Source organism: Bufo bufo, chromosome 1 (assembly GCF_905171765.1).
Source record: "Bufo bufo chromosome 1, aBufBuf1.1, whole genome shotgun sequence".
NCBI classification, from domain to species: domain Eukaryota; kingdom Metazoa; phylum Chordata; class Amphibia; order Anura; family Bufonidae; genus Bufo; species Bufo bufo.
This window is the reverse complement of record NC_053389.1, coordinates 569,468,521-569,483,513: the sequence shown is the minus strand read 5'-3', so window position 1 is coordinate 569,483,513 and position 14,993 is coordinate 569,468,521. Positions and strand designations below refer to the sequence as shown.

The following is a 14,993-nucleotide window of genomic DNA, read 5'->3' as shown; positions in this document are numbered from 1 at the left end:
GATAGGATAGCATCTTGCAGTTGATGGAGATTTGAGGGATGCACATCCAGGGCACGAAGCTCCCGTTCCACCACATCCCAAAGATGCTCTATTGGGTTGAGATCTGGTGACTGCGGGGGCCATTTTAGTACAGTGAACTCATTGTCATGTTCAAGAAACCAATTTAAAATGATTCGAGCTTTGTGACATGGTGCATTATCTTGCTGGAAGTAGCCATCAGAGGATGGATACATGTTCTCATTCTGTTTACGCCAAATTCGGACTCTACCATTTGAATGTCTCAACAGAAATCGAGACTCATCAGACCAGGCAACATTTTTCCAGTCTTCAACAGTCCAATTTTGGTGAGCTTGTGCAAATTATAGCCTCTCTTTCCTATTTGTAGTGGAGATGAGTGGTACCCGGTGGGATCTTCTGCTGTTGTAGCCCATCCGCCTCAAGGTTGTGCGTGTTGTGGCTTCACAAATGCTTTGCTGCATACCTCGGTTGTAACGAGTGGTTATTTCAGTCAACGTTGCTCTTCTATCAGCTTGAATCAGTCGGCTTATTCTCCTCTGACCTCTAGCATCCTCAAGGCATTTTTGCCCACAGGACTGCCGCATACTGGATGTTTTTCCCTTTTCACACCATTCTTTGTAAACCCTAGAAATGGTTGTGCGTGAAAATCCCAGTAACTGAGCAGATTGTGAAATACTCAGACCGGCCCGTCTGGCACCAACAACCATGCCACGCTCAAAATTGCTTAAATCACCTTTCTTTCCCATTCTGACATTCAGTTTGGAGTTCAGGAGATTGTCTTGACCAGGTGCACACCCCTAAATGCATTGAAGCAACTGCCATGTGATTGGTTGACTAGATAATTGCATTAATGAGAAATAGAACAGGTGTTCCTAATAATTCTTTAGGTGAGTGTATAAGCGAGTAAACTAAAATAAATACCATTCTGCACTATTTTGCCTGGTATTCCTGATGGAAACATGAGGGCCACGTTATTGTCAATGGAGTCTGTCAGGTGCTATTCTTTTTCAATTTGATTATTATATAAGACCTCACAATTTCTATTCATCTGTCAGCCTGTAGATGCTACAACCACCTCTCCATATGGTCCTTCAAATTACTGATGATGTCCATTGAGCAGATGGAGCCATAGTGCAAAAATTAAAACTGGGAACCCTGCTGTCACACTGTTATCTCAAGTCGTTACTTGTCCCCTCTACCCAAGAAAAAGACCCTTTTCATGGTCATTTTCCCGGCACTTTGATAATGTTGCTGTGATTGTAGCGAGAGGAACTTTCTGTAGGTTCATCCACCCTAAAGGAAATTGGGATAGATCCATCCTTTGGTCTGTTATACTCTTGGATAACCCCTTTAGTAGATATTAAAGCACAGGAGCCAAATTTTGGGAATGGTTGTATATAGTACAGATGAAATCAATGACCTGCATAACTCAGTATACGTATTAGTCTTATAGGTATGAGAAGAAGAAATCAAGTAAAGTGTATGTGGAAAGTAATGTATATGCTGCCAAATATTTGAATAATATCCCATACATTATATTTCCTTAGTACAGCAAATGGAATGAGAGTGGCTCCCGTTCTTGACTGATGATAGGCCGTTCACTGATTCAGCCTACAACTGCATATCTTTCCTTTCTAAGGAGATGCTGACTGCTGATCTTCTATTACATGTCTGGTAATGTGGCTTAAAGATGGTTTCTGGGACTTTTCATTTTTCTGCCTGGACTTTGTCATTCAGAGACTGGATCGTGACCCTTTGAGTCAGAAAAGGACCCTGAATTTATGTGCATGAGTATACACTGCTCCTGCTCTTACACCCATTAGCTGCTAAACCGTGAAGTTTGTCATGTAAGAATATACTTACATATAATTGAATCCCCTCGCTAAGATGCATAATGGCAGACAACGGTAACTGTTATATTGATATAGATAACTTACTGTTCATAGGAACAGAGGGTCTCTTTTTGCTAATGGAAAAACTGACCATACTCTAGTTGTGTATGTGCTGTTACATAACCTCTGTGAATGGAAAACCCTGGCACATAGTCTCCACGTGAAACCGGGAACAATACAATATGTCCGTCCCGCAATGCTACTTGAACTCAGTTCTTGGATCACACTATGGCGTAGATAAATGCTCCTTTAACTGCGGATGATATGGATGTGTCACTTTATCAGTCATAACGGTATAATATCTGGTATTAATATTCCTAATGTTAAATTTAACACTTGTACATAGTCTATGCAAAACTCAAAAATGAAGAGTTGGCTTTCATTGAGAACCTTTATTTGTAGAGTACACACTGGACTGTACATACCTTTGGCCAACCCACTGGCTGTCTAAACTCTACCTGCCGATGGGTTTAACAATTTTCCATACGACACTGCTCATAGATAGACTTCCATAAACACTTATGTCTATGGTTTCGCACATGATATAATTACATGATTAACTGAAAAATGGTACACATTAAAGGGGTTACCTTACAAAGACAACCCATGCTCGTGTTAGGGCATTTGGACATCAAAGAGTAGTTCACATCATCTCTCAATCAGAGGCTCTTCCTGTAACAATTCACCCACCAGTTCACCTCTGCCCATGGCCCCAGCGTTTTTCTCTCCACCAATGCTTTCCTTTGCCTCATCCTTCTTGGTATGTGGGCCAGTGTGCGCTTATTGTATTATTGACCTACTAAAGCCCATATGCTCCAGACTTATTAAAGGCTCGTTTCAGCAAATGCCATTTATCATGTAGAGAAAGTTAATACAAGGCACTTACTAATGTATTGTGATTGTCCATATTGCCTCCCTTCCTGGCTTCATTCATTTTTCCATCACATTATACACTTCTTGTTTCAAGGAGTTACGGCCACCGCCAGGGGCATAGCTAAAGGCTCATGGGCCCTGGTGCAAGAGTTCAGCTTGCCCCCCCCCCTCCTCAGTGCTTGGTGGCCAAGGTCAGGAAAGTACATTGCCTTGACGCTGCCTGAGGCAAACATTGAAACGGCACCACTAGCTCCCCCCACCCATGCCAAATGCTTGACATAACCCCTTCCCTCTAGCCAGAGGTGTAACTTGACCAGCATGCACTTCTATAATACCAGTGTCTTCTTATGTGCCACAAAAGATCTTTGGGCCCCCTCAGGCTCCTGGGCCTGGTAGCGACTGCTACCCCTATAGCTACGCCCCTGGCCACCGCTGCAGCACAGTTACAATCTGTTCACCAGAGAGGTGCTTTTTCCTATAGTTTGCAAGCATGGCCACTGCTGCTGGATTGCAGGGTGGTCGTAACCCCTGGAAATAAGCAGCGTATAATGTGATGGAAAAATAACTTTGTCTACATGGTAAATGACATTTTCTGAAGTGAGACAACCCCTTTAAGTACCCTTCCCCATCACTCAGTGCCTGAGGAAGTCCTTTTGGTTCTTAAAGTCTGCAAAGGTTTGTTCTGGCATCAATCTGTCTTTTATACCTGACCAGGTCCGCTCATCTGCTGCCCACCCTGACCTGTGCCTAGCGTTTATGACTGATACCGTCTCCAACGACCCATGCATCTGACTGGGATGCTGCCTATTGCCTTGGTACTGCAAAATAGTGTCTTTAGACCTCCTACACGCCAGCCATTGCTAACAGAAACAATTCCAAAGGTAGCAACCTTAGGATCCTCTGTCAGAATATCCATAACCTGTTGCAGTTGTTAAAGGGGTTTTTCAGGCTCCTGATATTGATGAACTATACTGAACATACATGAAAAGACCTGGTTCCATGTGTAGTGGCTGTGTTGGGTTACTGCAGCCCAGCTCCCATTCACTTGAATGTATCCCAGCATGTTCACTCATGGTGAACGGAGCTGTGGTTTGCACTGGAGGATACAGGAAAAAGCTGATTAGTGGGGATGCGGGGTGTCAGACCCTCACAGATCAGATATTGATGACCTATACTAAGGTGAAGAATGTATAATCCTTTAGACTACACCCTGTTAAGTTGGTAGAAACTGAGTTGGTCTACGTATTCTTTTTGGCCTTATTACACTTGCTCCATTTATCTGACCCTGCACAAGATATACATAGCCAATGATAACTGTTTCCATTGGTCCTGCAGCCATCAGATGATCACCAGTGCGTTTCCATCCGTAAAGGGCTAGTCTTCATTAGATTAGACAACCCCTTTAAGGCCAGTTAAAAGCATAAGAGGAAACAGTGTTGTGAAGAACCCAAAGATCTGTTAAAAAAAAAACTTTTATCATATACGTACTTCACAACATAGGAGGAACTGCATGAAACATCTGTAGTCAGAACGGAATTCCGCTCCACATCGTTCATCAGTTTAGCATAACTTATTAATGTTACACGAGGAAGCTGTTTCTTATGTCTCTATGCAAATGATAACTTTTACAAGACACAGTGAACAACTATTTATGCAAACACCGTAAACCAAATGACAGGATTCATCTACATAAAAAAGATTTATGGGTTCAGCTGCCTTAGCTCTCTTGCATTGCTGGTCGTGGATGAAGTCACATCTGGTTGCATGGAATGTACATACTGTACAGTCCTATTCTAGGACCAAGGCCATTGCTTTTGAGACAAATCTTGCTTCCAGTTTAAAATTGGAGCACCATAGTCTCAGTGACTCCTAATTATTTCCAAAGGTTTTGGCAAACAACAATCCGACAAATAAACCAATACTTCCAGCACATAGCTCCAGACAATAGTACTGAGAATTGGAAAAGTGGATGTGTCAAAAAAGTATGAGCCAAAGAAATGTGGAAATCCTGACATTTAATAAAAAACATTTAATATTGCCTGCACGTGTTATGCATTTTATGGAACAAACTGGAGACATTAGCAATTATGAGCAGCAATAATATATTCAAAGGAGGAACCTCTACAAAACGTAAACATATCAATAAATGCTTTAAGTCATTAAAGGGGTTGTCTGGTTTCAGGAACAAACCAGAAAACACATGTGATCTGCCAGCTATAAAGCTCACATTGTTACTTACTAACTTGCCAGATCAGCATGGCGTCATTCCAGTTCTCCTGACTGGGCTCAGTTTACCAGCTGCTGACAACATGTGACTGCTGCAGCCAGTCACTGGCCTCTGCAGTGAATAGAAGAAGCCAGTGATAAGCTGAGACAGTCAGGTGTTGTCAAAGTGATGCTACAGCTGCAGCTGGGTAAAGAGAGTCCAGCTGAGAGAACCAGAGGATAGGTCATCAATATTAGGGCACATTCACGCAACTATATGGTAAAAAGTATAAATCTGAAGGTGTCTGCCCTCTACAGAGTAATAAGGGGGGAGTTGCAGAGAGCGATGAGGAGAAAGCAAAGCTATTAAATATTTTTAAAGTAATAACTGGAATGGGGGGACTACAGTACCCTGAAAGATTATCAACATTAGGGTTATTCACTTTAGAAAAAAGACGACTGAGGGGAGATCTAATTACTATGTATAAATATATCAGGGGTCAGTACAGAGATCTATCCCATCATCTATTTATCCCCAGGACTGTGACGAGGGGAGATCCTCTGCGTTTGGAGGAAAGAAGGTTTGTACACAAACATAGAAGAGGATTCTTTACGGTAAGAGCAGTGAGACTATGGAACTCTCTGCCTGAGGAGGTGGTGATGGTGAGTACAATAAAGGAATTCAAGAGGGGCCTGGATGTATTTCTGGAGCGTAATAATATTACAGACTATAGCTACTAGAGAGGGGTCGTTGATCCAGGGAGTTATTCTGATTGCCTGATTGGAGTCGGGAAGGAATTTTTGGGGAAAATTGGCTTCTACCTCACAGAGTTTTTTTTTGCCTTCTTCTGGATAAACGTGCAGAATAACAGGCCGAACTGGATGGACAAATGTCTTTTTTCGGGCCTTACAGTATATACTATGTTACTATGTATGGTCACTATGCTTGTGTTGCGGATTGCTGTTTGTGCGGGCTCCACAAAAGACGGTAAAAGATAGGACATGTCCTGAGGGTAGGTCATCAAAATCTTTAGCACTGACAACCTCTTTAATAGCACTACCTGAACATCCAGATTTCAACCACCTATAGCAGTGGTCGTTCCTTATTGTCAACTAATGTACAGGGTGAGTGCAAAAACACTCCTTGATAGATAATGACCGGTGATGAAACATGGGTTATCTTGATGCACTGTCACCTGTCCAGGGGTGGGATAAATAAGGCAGCAAATGAACAGTCAGTTCTTGAAGTTGAAGTGTTGGACGCATAAAAAATGGGCAAGTATAAGAATCTGAAAGACTTTGAACAGAGTCATCAGAACATCTGTGAAACAGCAGGTTTTGTGTGGCGTTGCTGGCATGAAATGATTAGTTCATACCAAAAATGGTCCAAGAAGGGACAACCAATAGTGGCAGGGTAATGGGAGCCCAAGGCTTGTTGATGCACATGTGGAAGAAGGCTAGCCCATCCACAGAAGACCTACTATAGCACAAACACCTGAAAAAACTAACATTGACTAACATAGAAAGGTGTCAGAACACACAGTGCATCACAGCTTGCAGGTATGGGAATATCAGAACCATGGAGAAATAGAAAGATGTGTCCTGGTTAGATAAATCACATTTTGATTTCTATCATGTGGATGGTTTTGTGCATGTGTGTTGCTTATCAGAAGAGATGCCACCAGGATACACTATAGGAAGAAGACAAGCTGGCTGCTCTGGGCAATGTTCTCCTGAGAAATCTTGAGTCCTGGCATACATGTGGATCTTACTTTGACACATACTACCTCCCTAAACATTGCTGCAGACCAAGTACACCCATTTAGGTCATTAGTTTTCCTTAATGTCAGTGGTCTCTATCAACAGGATCATGCGCCTGCCACACTGCAGAAATATCGTAGTTCAGGAATGGTTTGGGGGACATGACAAGGTGTTCACCTGACCTCTAAATTCTCTTGATCTCTAACTGATCAAGCATCTGTGGGCTGTGCTGAAAAAACAAGTTCAATCTATGGAGGCCTCACCTAACAGCTTGCAGGACTTAAATGTCTTAGGGCCAGATACCACAGGACACCTTCAGAGGTCTTATTGAGTCCATACCTCAATGGGCCTGAACTGTTTTGGCGGCACAGGTGGAGGCCTTCACAATATTAATATTTAATGTTATGGCTGATCAGTGTATTTTTTTTTCAGATTCAATATTTCTTCAATTTCAACTTCCATTTGCATAAATTGTATGTGATATATGATGAATTTTCTAATAGAGTTTGCATTTATGTTTCCCAACATTTTCAAAGAATTCTGCTTACTGTCAGTGAATATGCTGTAAATATTCTTGTTACTATCCAGGGGCCCAAAAACTGCCTTGATCATATCCAACCATAACTACAATAGAGCTTGCTATAGAGAGGACTATGATACATTGAAACGACCATGCACTTGGACAAGATCATGACTTAAGTTTTCAGCCTCTGAATGTATCCACAAAAGTTACAAGCAAGCAGACAAGTTTAAAATATTGAGAAATTTAAACACATAGTATATAAAATTTAACCCCCCCCCCCAACACACTCACACATGCACAATAATAAGAAAAAAAATGGAGCAGCTGTTTATGGAGTTCCGCAATATATTAGAGTAAGCCCAATGAAGGTGAGGTACAATAATTATAATAATAATAAAAAATTATTATTGATAGTAACAATGTTAATTAAAAGTAACCCCTGACAAAATCATAATGTATCAAAGTATCGAAAAACATTGACCAGTAAACGATGGTTAACACTATGTGATGAATCGTATATACTTGAGAACCAATTTTAATTAACCTCATTTACTTTGAAAGTGAAAATCCCACCTGGTAAACTGCCCTGGAAATGCACCAAGGCTTCAACATCATCTGCAGAACCCTAAAGTTTCCATGCCGGCATGAACGCAGTGCTCGTGAAGTGAGGTTCCACACTAAGCTGTCCCAGGTATACATTAAATCCTCAAAGCTTAAAAGAACAGCAGCCATCTTGATCTCATCAAAAGTAATGGATGAGGTGCAAAGCAGGTAACTGATGTAGATTCCTTTGATTCCACCAAGTTCAAAGTGCTACATGTAATTTTATACACAGGAAAAATCACTCTGGCCAATTTTTGTTTTTTTCTGGAAATGGGTCCCGAGAGATAGCTTTGTGTCTTAAACAAAATACAAACTTCTTTATTCCCGCTGTTCCCTAGACAATGGATAGGACATTCCTCTGTGATCTTTTCAGCTCTTCTCATGGGGAGCTCTGCTCAGATACTGTGACTTCTCAGCTGTCTGCTCCTATACTAAGAAATATACTTACATCCAAAGTCATCACTTCATACTGCTGGGAGAGAATCCAGGGAAATGAAGCATTGTTCCACTGCCAACATTCCTGGGACGGTCCACATTTCTACTTAACCGTTTCTATCTTAAATGCAACATTCCCAACACTCAGTCAAAACAAAAAACCCAGCAACTTCAAGAAAGTGTATGAGAAAAAGATGTTTCCACCGAGTGACAAAAGGTATGACATTTATAGGGCCCCCAGAGCCAAATACAAAACGAGAACTTCTGTAGATGCCATGACTCAGAACTGCAGAACAAAAGTAGTTTAATAAGTGAATGCTAGGAAACACAAGGATCCCCCGCATACCAATGGCTCTCGCTGTATATTTTCTTAACACAGTTTGACACTTTTACTAGGGGAACCTATTGCCCGCATCACAGATTGTCATGGAGACATCACTGATGCCTGATTTTAACTAGACATTACATAAACCACTGTTTTGTTCTATAGCTCTGTGAAAATATTGGAGAATGACCAAGAGCAATGTTACCTGGAAAAAAACATCAGTGCAAAGTAGAAATCTAGCTTAAAGATGCGAAAAGGTGGACTTATTAAGCCCTGCTCTCCAGAATTCTGGCTTTGTGCTTTTTTTGGGGACTTATTTGCGCAACATTTTGCACTGTTTTGAAAAGTGGATTGGAAAGTGGTTGGGGTTAGCTTGTTGAGCTGATTTGAGCCTGATTTATCAACTGCAGCTTTTTAAAAATTCACAAAATTGTTGTAATTTTACCCCAATAAAATTGTGTAGAAATTGGAGTAAGACAGAATTGTTGGACTTAAAGATGCACCAAATTTCTCAAACATTGTTGAGAAAATTTCTCAAACACAAATGACAGCCACACAGACTCCTGCAAAACTGATTTTAAAAATTCCTATCATGATATATGGTATCTACCCCATTTTTCTATTAACCGTGTCTATTTACTGAAGTTGATGTGCTTTCACTGGCTGAGAGGGAGTTGTTAGGCATCTGTTAACAGCTATATATTGCATTTAGGAATACTTTAATAGCCTCAGTATTATTAGTATTTTTATAGCTATAATGCACCCCACAATTTTGTTGAGATTGAATACATTGATTACACTATTTCCTAGAGATGCTTTTAAATTAATTCCCTTATTAGTGACATGAATCCCATGGATCTTCTTTAAATTGGTAGCCAATTAGTCAGATACTAAATCATTCATGTCATTTATGAGGTTCCAGAGATGTACGAACACCGTGCAATTGGCTTGATCAGATTTAAATGTTAGCCCAACTGCAGCAACACCAGTGGGTCACCATTTTTGAGAGAGGCACATTGTTCTACAAGGTGTTCTAATAAAAGATAAGTTAGAAGGTGGCCACTTAAATGGATACCAAATCGAGGGGCCATGTGCACACTATAGCCAATCTATATTAGAATGTCTTATAGATTAAAGGGCTTTGACATGGAGCTGCTTTAGAAATAGACTTTTCTTTTGGAAAAACATTTGCTAATGTGATAATTTCTCATTGAATTCATAGGAAAGAAATATTTGACAAAAACATTCTGATGGTATTCTAAAGTTTATCTCCCTGAAAATGTCCAAACTTCAAATAAATCAACCACTGGCATAACCCTTTAGATCACAAGGTGAAGGTGTGCTACCTTCTGGTCCAATAAGTTCAAGCATTTCTGATGAAGCTGAGCTAAGGGGGACATTTATCATTCCCTGTATACCAGAAAACTGGTTTAAAAAAGTTGCAAAGTTTTCACCTCAATGAAACTAGATTATGCTTGAAGATTATACCTGAAATCTACAATAGCTTCCCTACTAGAGTAGGTGGTGCACGGATCTACACAGATGCTCCAAAATTATTAAGAGGTGCGTGCCCCTTAATAATTGTTGTGCATCTAACACCATCAGGGTATAGATTAAGACCAGTGTTTAAAACGTCGGTCTTAATAAATGCCCCCCCAAGAGTTTATAATACTCAAAAATGACTCCACAGTTGGAAATGTGTAAGTACATATTTTTAATGGTTACAGCTAAATAAGATCAGATCAAAGCATTAGATCTATACTTGTGGCTTTACATTTGGTAGAAAGGTCTGCAAACCACGGACCTGCAAATTACGGATGCGGTCCATGTGCCGTCTGCATTTTTTTGGGACCTATTGACTTCAATAGGTATGTGCTCTTTTTGCAGAACAGACATACTGTATGGATGAGGAAAGCACACAGATGATCCCTCCGATTTCTGCATCTGTATGTCCATTCCTATACTTGGCTGCAAAATGTGGACCATAGACCCATTAAAGTTAATGGGTCTGCAACATGGGTAGTATCCATGTTTTGCGGATCCACAATTTGCAAACTGCAAAATACATAAGGTCGTGGACATAAGGACTAGTTCTTTTGCAGCACCATAAGTAATTATTGCATGCTACAAATTAAAGGGGTTGTCCGGGTTCAGAGCTGAACCCGAGCATATCCCCATTTTCACCCAGGCAGCCCCCCTGACTTGAGGATCGGAGCAGTTCATGCTCTGATGCTCTCCTTTGCCCTCGCGCAGGGCAAAGGCATTTTTAGGAGTTCCGGCTCTCCATGGGGCTTCCAGGAAGCCCGGTGACGTCACCGGCACTGATGGGCGGGCTTTAGCGCTGCCCTAGCCAGTAAAATGGCTAGGGCAGTGCTAAAGTCCGCCCATCAGAGCCAGTGACATCACCAAACACACTGCCGGGCCGAAGCTTCCGCCCGGCAGTGTGTTATGATAAACAAAAGAGCCCGTGCCCTGCGCAATCTAGCACAGGGCAATGGAGCGCATCTGAGCATGAAATGATCCGATGCTAGTCTCAGGGGGGCTGCCTGAGTGAAAATAAGGGTATGTCCGGGTTCAGCTCTGAACCCGGACAACCCTTTTAAAATCAAAGGGCTGTGCAGAGAATGAAAAATCCTAACGTCTGTCTAATAGATATGACTGTGAGTGATTCCCTATATTGAAAAATGGATTCTCTAAAATCAGACAACCCCTAAAGAGTTATTATATGCCACAAATTATTTTCCAGCCCACATTGTCCAATCTTCAACCTCACTTTCTTGTAGATGAAAGAAAAAAAATCATTAAAAACCCACATCTTGTGAGCCATCTGTAAACCTGTTTGTGATAAAAATGGCTCCAGACGAGTCAATCCCGTTTTGCCTGGCTCTCACAATGCAAATTATATAAATGCCGTAATGGCGAGCCTGGTGATTTTCTTGCCTTTACCTTCTTGGGTTTCTGGCCTTATGAAAAGCAAAGTAATTGAACAATGCCTATAACCCGCTGCTTTTAGTTTTCATCCAAGTTGTTAGCAGGCACTTCCTGCATCTGGCACACACATGACGAATGAGAGCCGCTTCATTCCTATGTCTCCTTCTTCCTTTTCAGAGCCACGTTTGGTTTTAAATAGATAACAGATTTAAACTACAGAGGAGCGGAGAGATGTGAATATTACAATAATAAAAGCTACATTGTTAAACCGTCAAGCAGATTTTTCTCCAAAAGGCATGCTTCAATCAGTACAATCTATCTGCATGTCTAAATTGTATAATATTACATTACACTGAACTCAAAAGGCAATGCCAGCAAACAAAAATGTTGGTGTCGGTTTCTGCTATGTGCTAAATATCTAGGCTCAAAGGGGTTATCCAATGGCATACAAAATAAATATACCACTTCTTGTATCCTTCCATGTATAAACTATGCCAAAAAGTCCATTGTTACAGCGCTTATTGTACTTGTACATGTCTGTTATTGGTCAGGACTGAAAGACTACAAATCTCAGCAGGCTCTCCTTTTCTTCTTTTCCACTCAGAGCCCATAATTGGTTCTCAGAGTAACCTCAATAAATAGTAATTGTAAGAGTTTCTCCCCTCTCTGTATGTTAAAATTCTGTGATCTTGCTGACGTGACTGGCTCTCAGTGTAAGGGCCTTTATACACAGGCTGAGGATCGGGACAGTTACAGTATCAGAGATTAATATTTGGGTGAGCTATCTTCTCGATAACTGCTCCATGTAAAGGTGCAGCCAATCAGCCGATGGATGACCAAATACTCATTCGTTGGGTGATCGCATCTTTCTTGTGGCACCTAAAATTGTTTGTGGGCAATATACCACCCTATGTAAACAGGAATGTGCTGCTGACAAACAATGGATCTGTATGGGGATGAATGATTGTCGTTACGATCATTTATTCCTATACATGTAAAGTAGCTGAACAATCGGGCAAAGATTGGGAACTAATGGTCTGATTCCGATCACTGCTTTGAGTATCGGCCCATGTAAATGAGTCCTTAGGCTCTGTGCTAATGAATCTTGTTACAGTTACTTTTTGAGAACTGTATCTCTTTTTCTGTGTTACTTGTCACATTAAGGCCAGGGCTACACTGCGACTTTTTGTGACAACACTGATTGATTTTAACTATTGAATGACAGCTGCAGACTGCAAAACTGTATTCAACTGAATGCATTCATTTGGACTACAGCTGTAGTTAAATAGTTAAAACCAATCAGTCGCGTTACAAAAAGTCGCAGTGTAGCCCAGGCCTAAGGAGCACCCCAGAAGATGACGGCCCTATATGAATAAATAATAATGTAGAGGAAATTAAGCTGGCCACAGATATGGGATTTTTGCTGCTGAATCTGGCAGACGTTCTCTATGGTCATTTATGGACAGTACCCTTATTGCGTGCTAGGACCAGGCCAGTTGGGTTTTAGCTTTTTTGTTTCTATTGTTTTCTACTAGTTAAATGGCACCAGAGATGTCTAACAGCTGCTTACCTGTGATTTCAGCATAAAAATTACAGCTATCTTGCTAGAAAAGATGAAAAAAATCTATTAAATGGAAGTAGGAAACTTTCCTTCTTTCCATTGAGAGTACAGTAGAAATATTATCCCGCTAAAGACAGCCACGCCAGCTGTATGCGATTTAATTTGGGCTAAATTGTTCTAATCTTACACCTCAACAATGGTAAGAGCCATTATACCATCAGCAATGCTACCTTCCTACATATCGTGCTCTATTTTAAAGTATCTGCCAAATTTTTATAAGTTAACAATTGGAGAAACTCAATACAAGACAAATTCTTATTTCCTGCTCTGAGATTTGAAGGGAGCTGATTTAAAGATATATTGCACCTAGAATGATATACAAAGAAACAAATTGAGAGCATGAACCAGTCTTTTTTCCGTTCCAATAGTAAAGCACAGTTGTGTTGTTGCCTATGGCAAAGTCGTAGGTCACATTCAGTGATATTGCACAGCTGCACATTCTGGTGTGCTGGGAATATTTTAATAAATATTCTGAAAAGCAACTGAAATTTCATGTATGCTTCGGCCACAGAGGAAAAGATGACAAGACCCTGAGCTTTATATCTGTGGTGACACAAACATTTGGCGATATTCCTCAAGACATGTACTACAGCCTTATTCTGAAGCCTGGGAAAGTGCAAGACTTGAGCTGACCTCCTGATTAATCTCTCCAGAGCAACAGGCAAATAAAGCCATTTTTAGAAACATTCCCAAAGATCCTGAAAGTCATTACCAGAATGACCCTGCGGTCATAAAACTGCTCGCTTTATAAATGACGCAACTAAGCTGGGTCCAACCTATGTTCCTGCTTTAAAGGAGAACCTACACAGGATATAAGAAAGACATAAATTAGGAGGCATTGCTGCAATAGAGATGCCCTCAGACTTGGATGGAAATATTTTGTAGTCATAATTTACTACCTCCCCGCAGCCAATTTGTCACTTCCCTACAGCTATAGTTATTTAAAGGGGTTATCCAGGTCTTCTGGTGTAAAAAAGTCACAAACTTTATGTTTGGGACTTTTTAAACATCATTGCACCTAAATCTAGGCAAAATGCTGCGATACCAGAGGGCCCGGCGGGTTTTCTGGTCTATAAGATGACTGAATAAAATCTATGGCAGCTCAGAGCTGCCGTAAATTTAAAGGGAACCTGTCACCAGTTTTATGGTGTCCTAACTAAGGGCAACATAAATACGTGACTGATTCTCTTAGCAAAATGCTGGGTCACTTTCTTTAATTGACCCAGTCAATCTGCCAACATCTTGTATTGAAAAGCTCCAGCTGATAATGATGAGTCCTGAATATTCATGAGCTCCTGACTCTCCCCGCCTACCTGCTGCTGATTGACAGTTATTTTCCATATGAATCAGCAGCAGATGGGCAGGGGAGTGGCTATAGCTGTTAATTAAATAAACTCAGGACTCGATGACATCACGCTGGACTCAAATCAGCTCATTAGCATGTGGCATCTTTGTGTGTATATTATGAGATAACCATCTGTCACACCAGTAAGTGAATACATCTAAGGCACTTTTTAGTAGTTAATGATTGTATATAATTAGTTAGATTATAATCAAATATCCACATGACAGGTTCCCTTTAAGTCTAGGTGCATAAACTGATGGAGGATGCGTCTAATTTATGACGAGGTGTGCACCTTGCATAAATTAGGCGCATCTTCCTGCAGAACAGGGGATATCATAGACCTGTATAAAATGCCAGTCTATGATTAATTCTCCCCATGACTACAAGGTTAGAAGTCATAGACTTAACTATGGCTTCCAGTAACTAGAAGAACCAACGTCCATTCAGAGATGAGGTGAAGT

The 14,993-nt window shown here is 40.9% G+C and overlaps 1 protein-coding gene across 3 annotated transcripts in view; it reads right to left on the bottom strand.

The window, feature by feature from the left end:
- Positions 1-14,993, bottom strand: part of FRMD4A (FERM domain containing 4A) — a 337,700-nt gene that overhangs the window by 244,700 nt on the left and 78,007 nt on the right. The window contains exon 1 of one of the 3 annotated variants that reach the window (XM_040413153.1): positions 7,846-8,285. The exons of the other annotated variants lie outside the window; for them this stretch is intronic. Coding sequence (XP_040269087.1) covers positions 7,846-8,004 — 159 coding nt within the window. The 5' untranslated portion in view covers positions 8,005-8,285. Of the gene's footprint in view, positions 1-7,845; positions 8,286-14,993 lie in introns of those variants that run through there. 3 annotated transcript variants of the gene reach the window in all.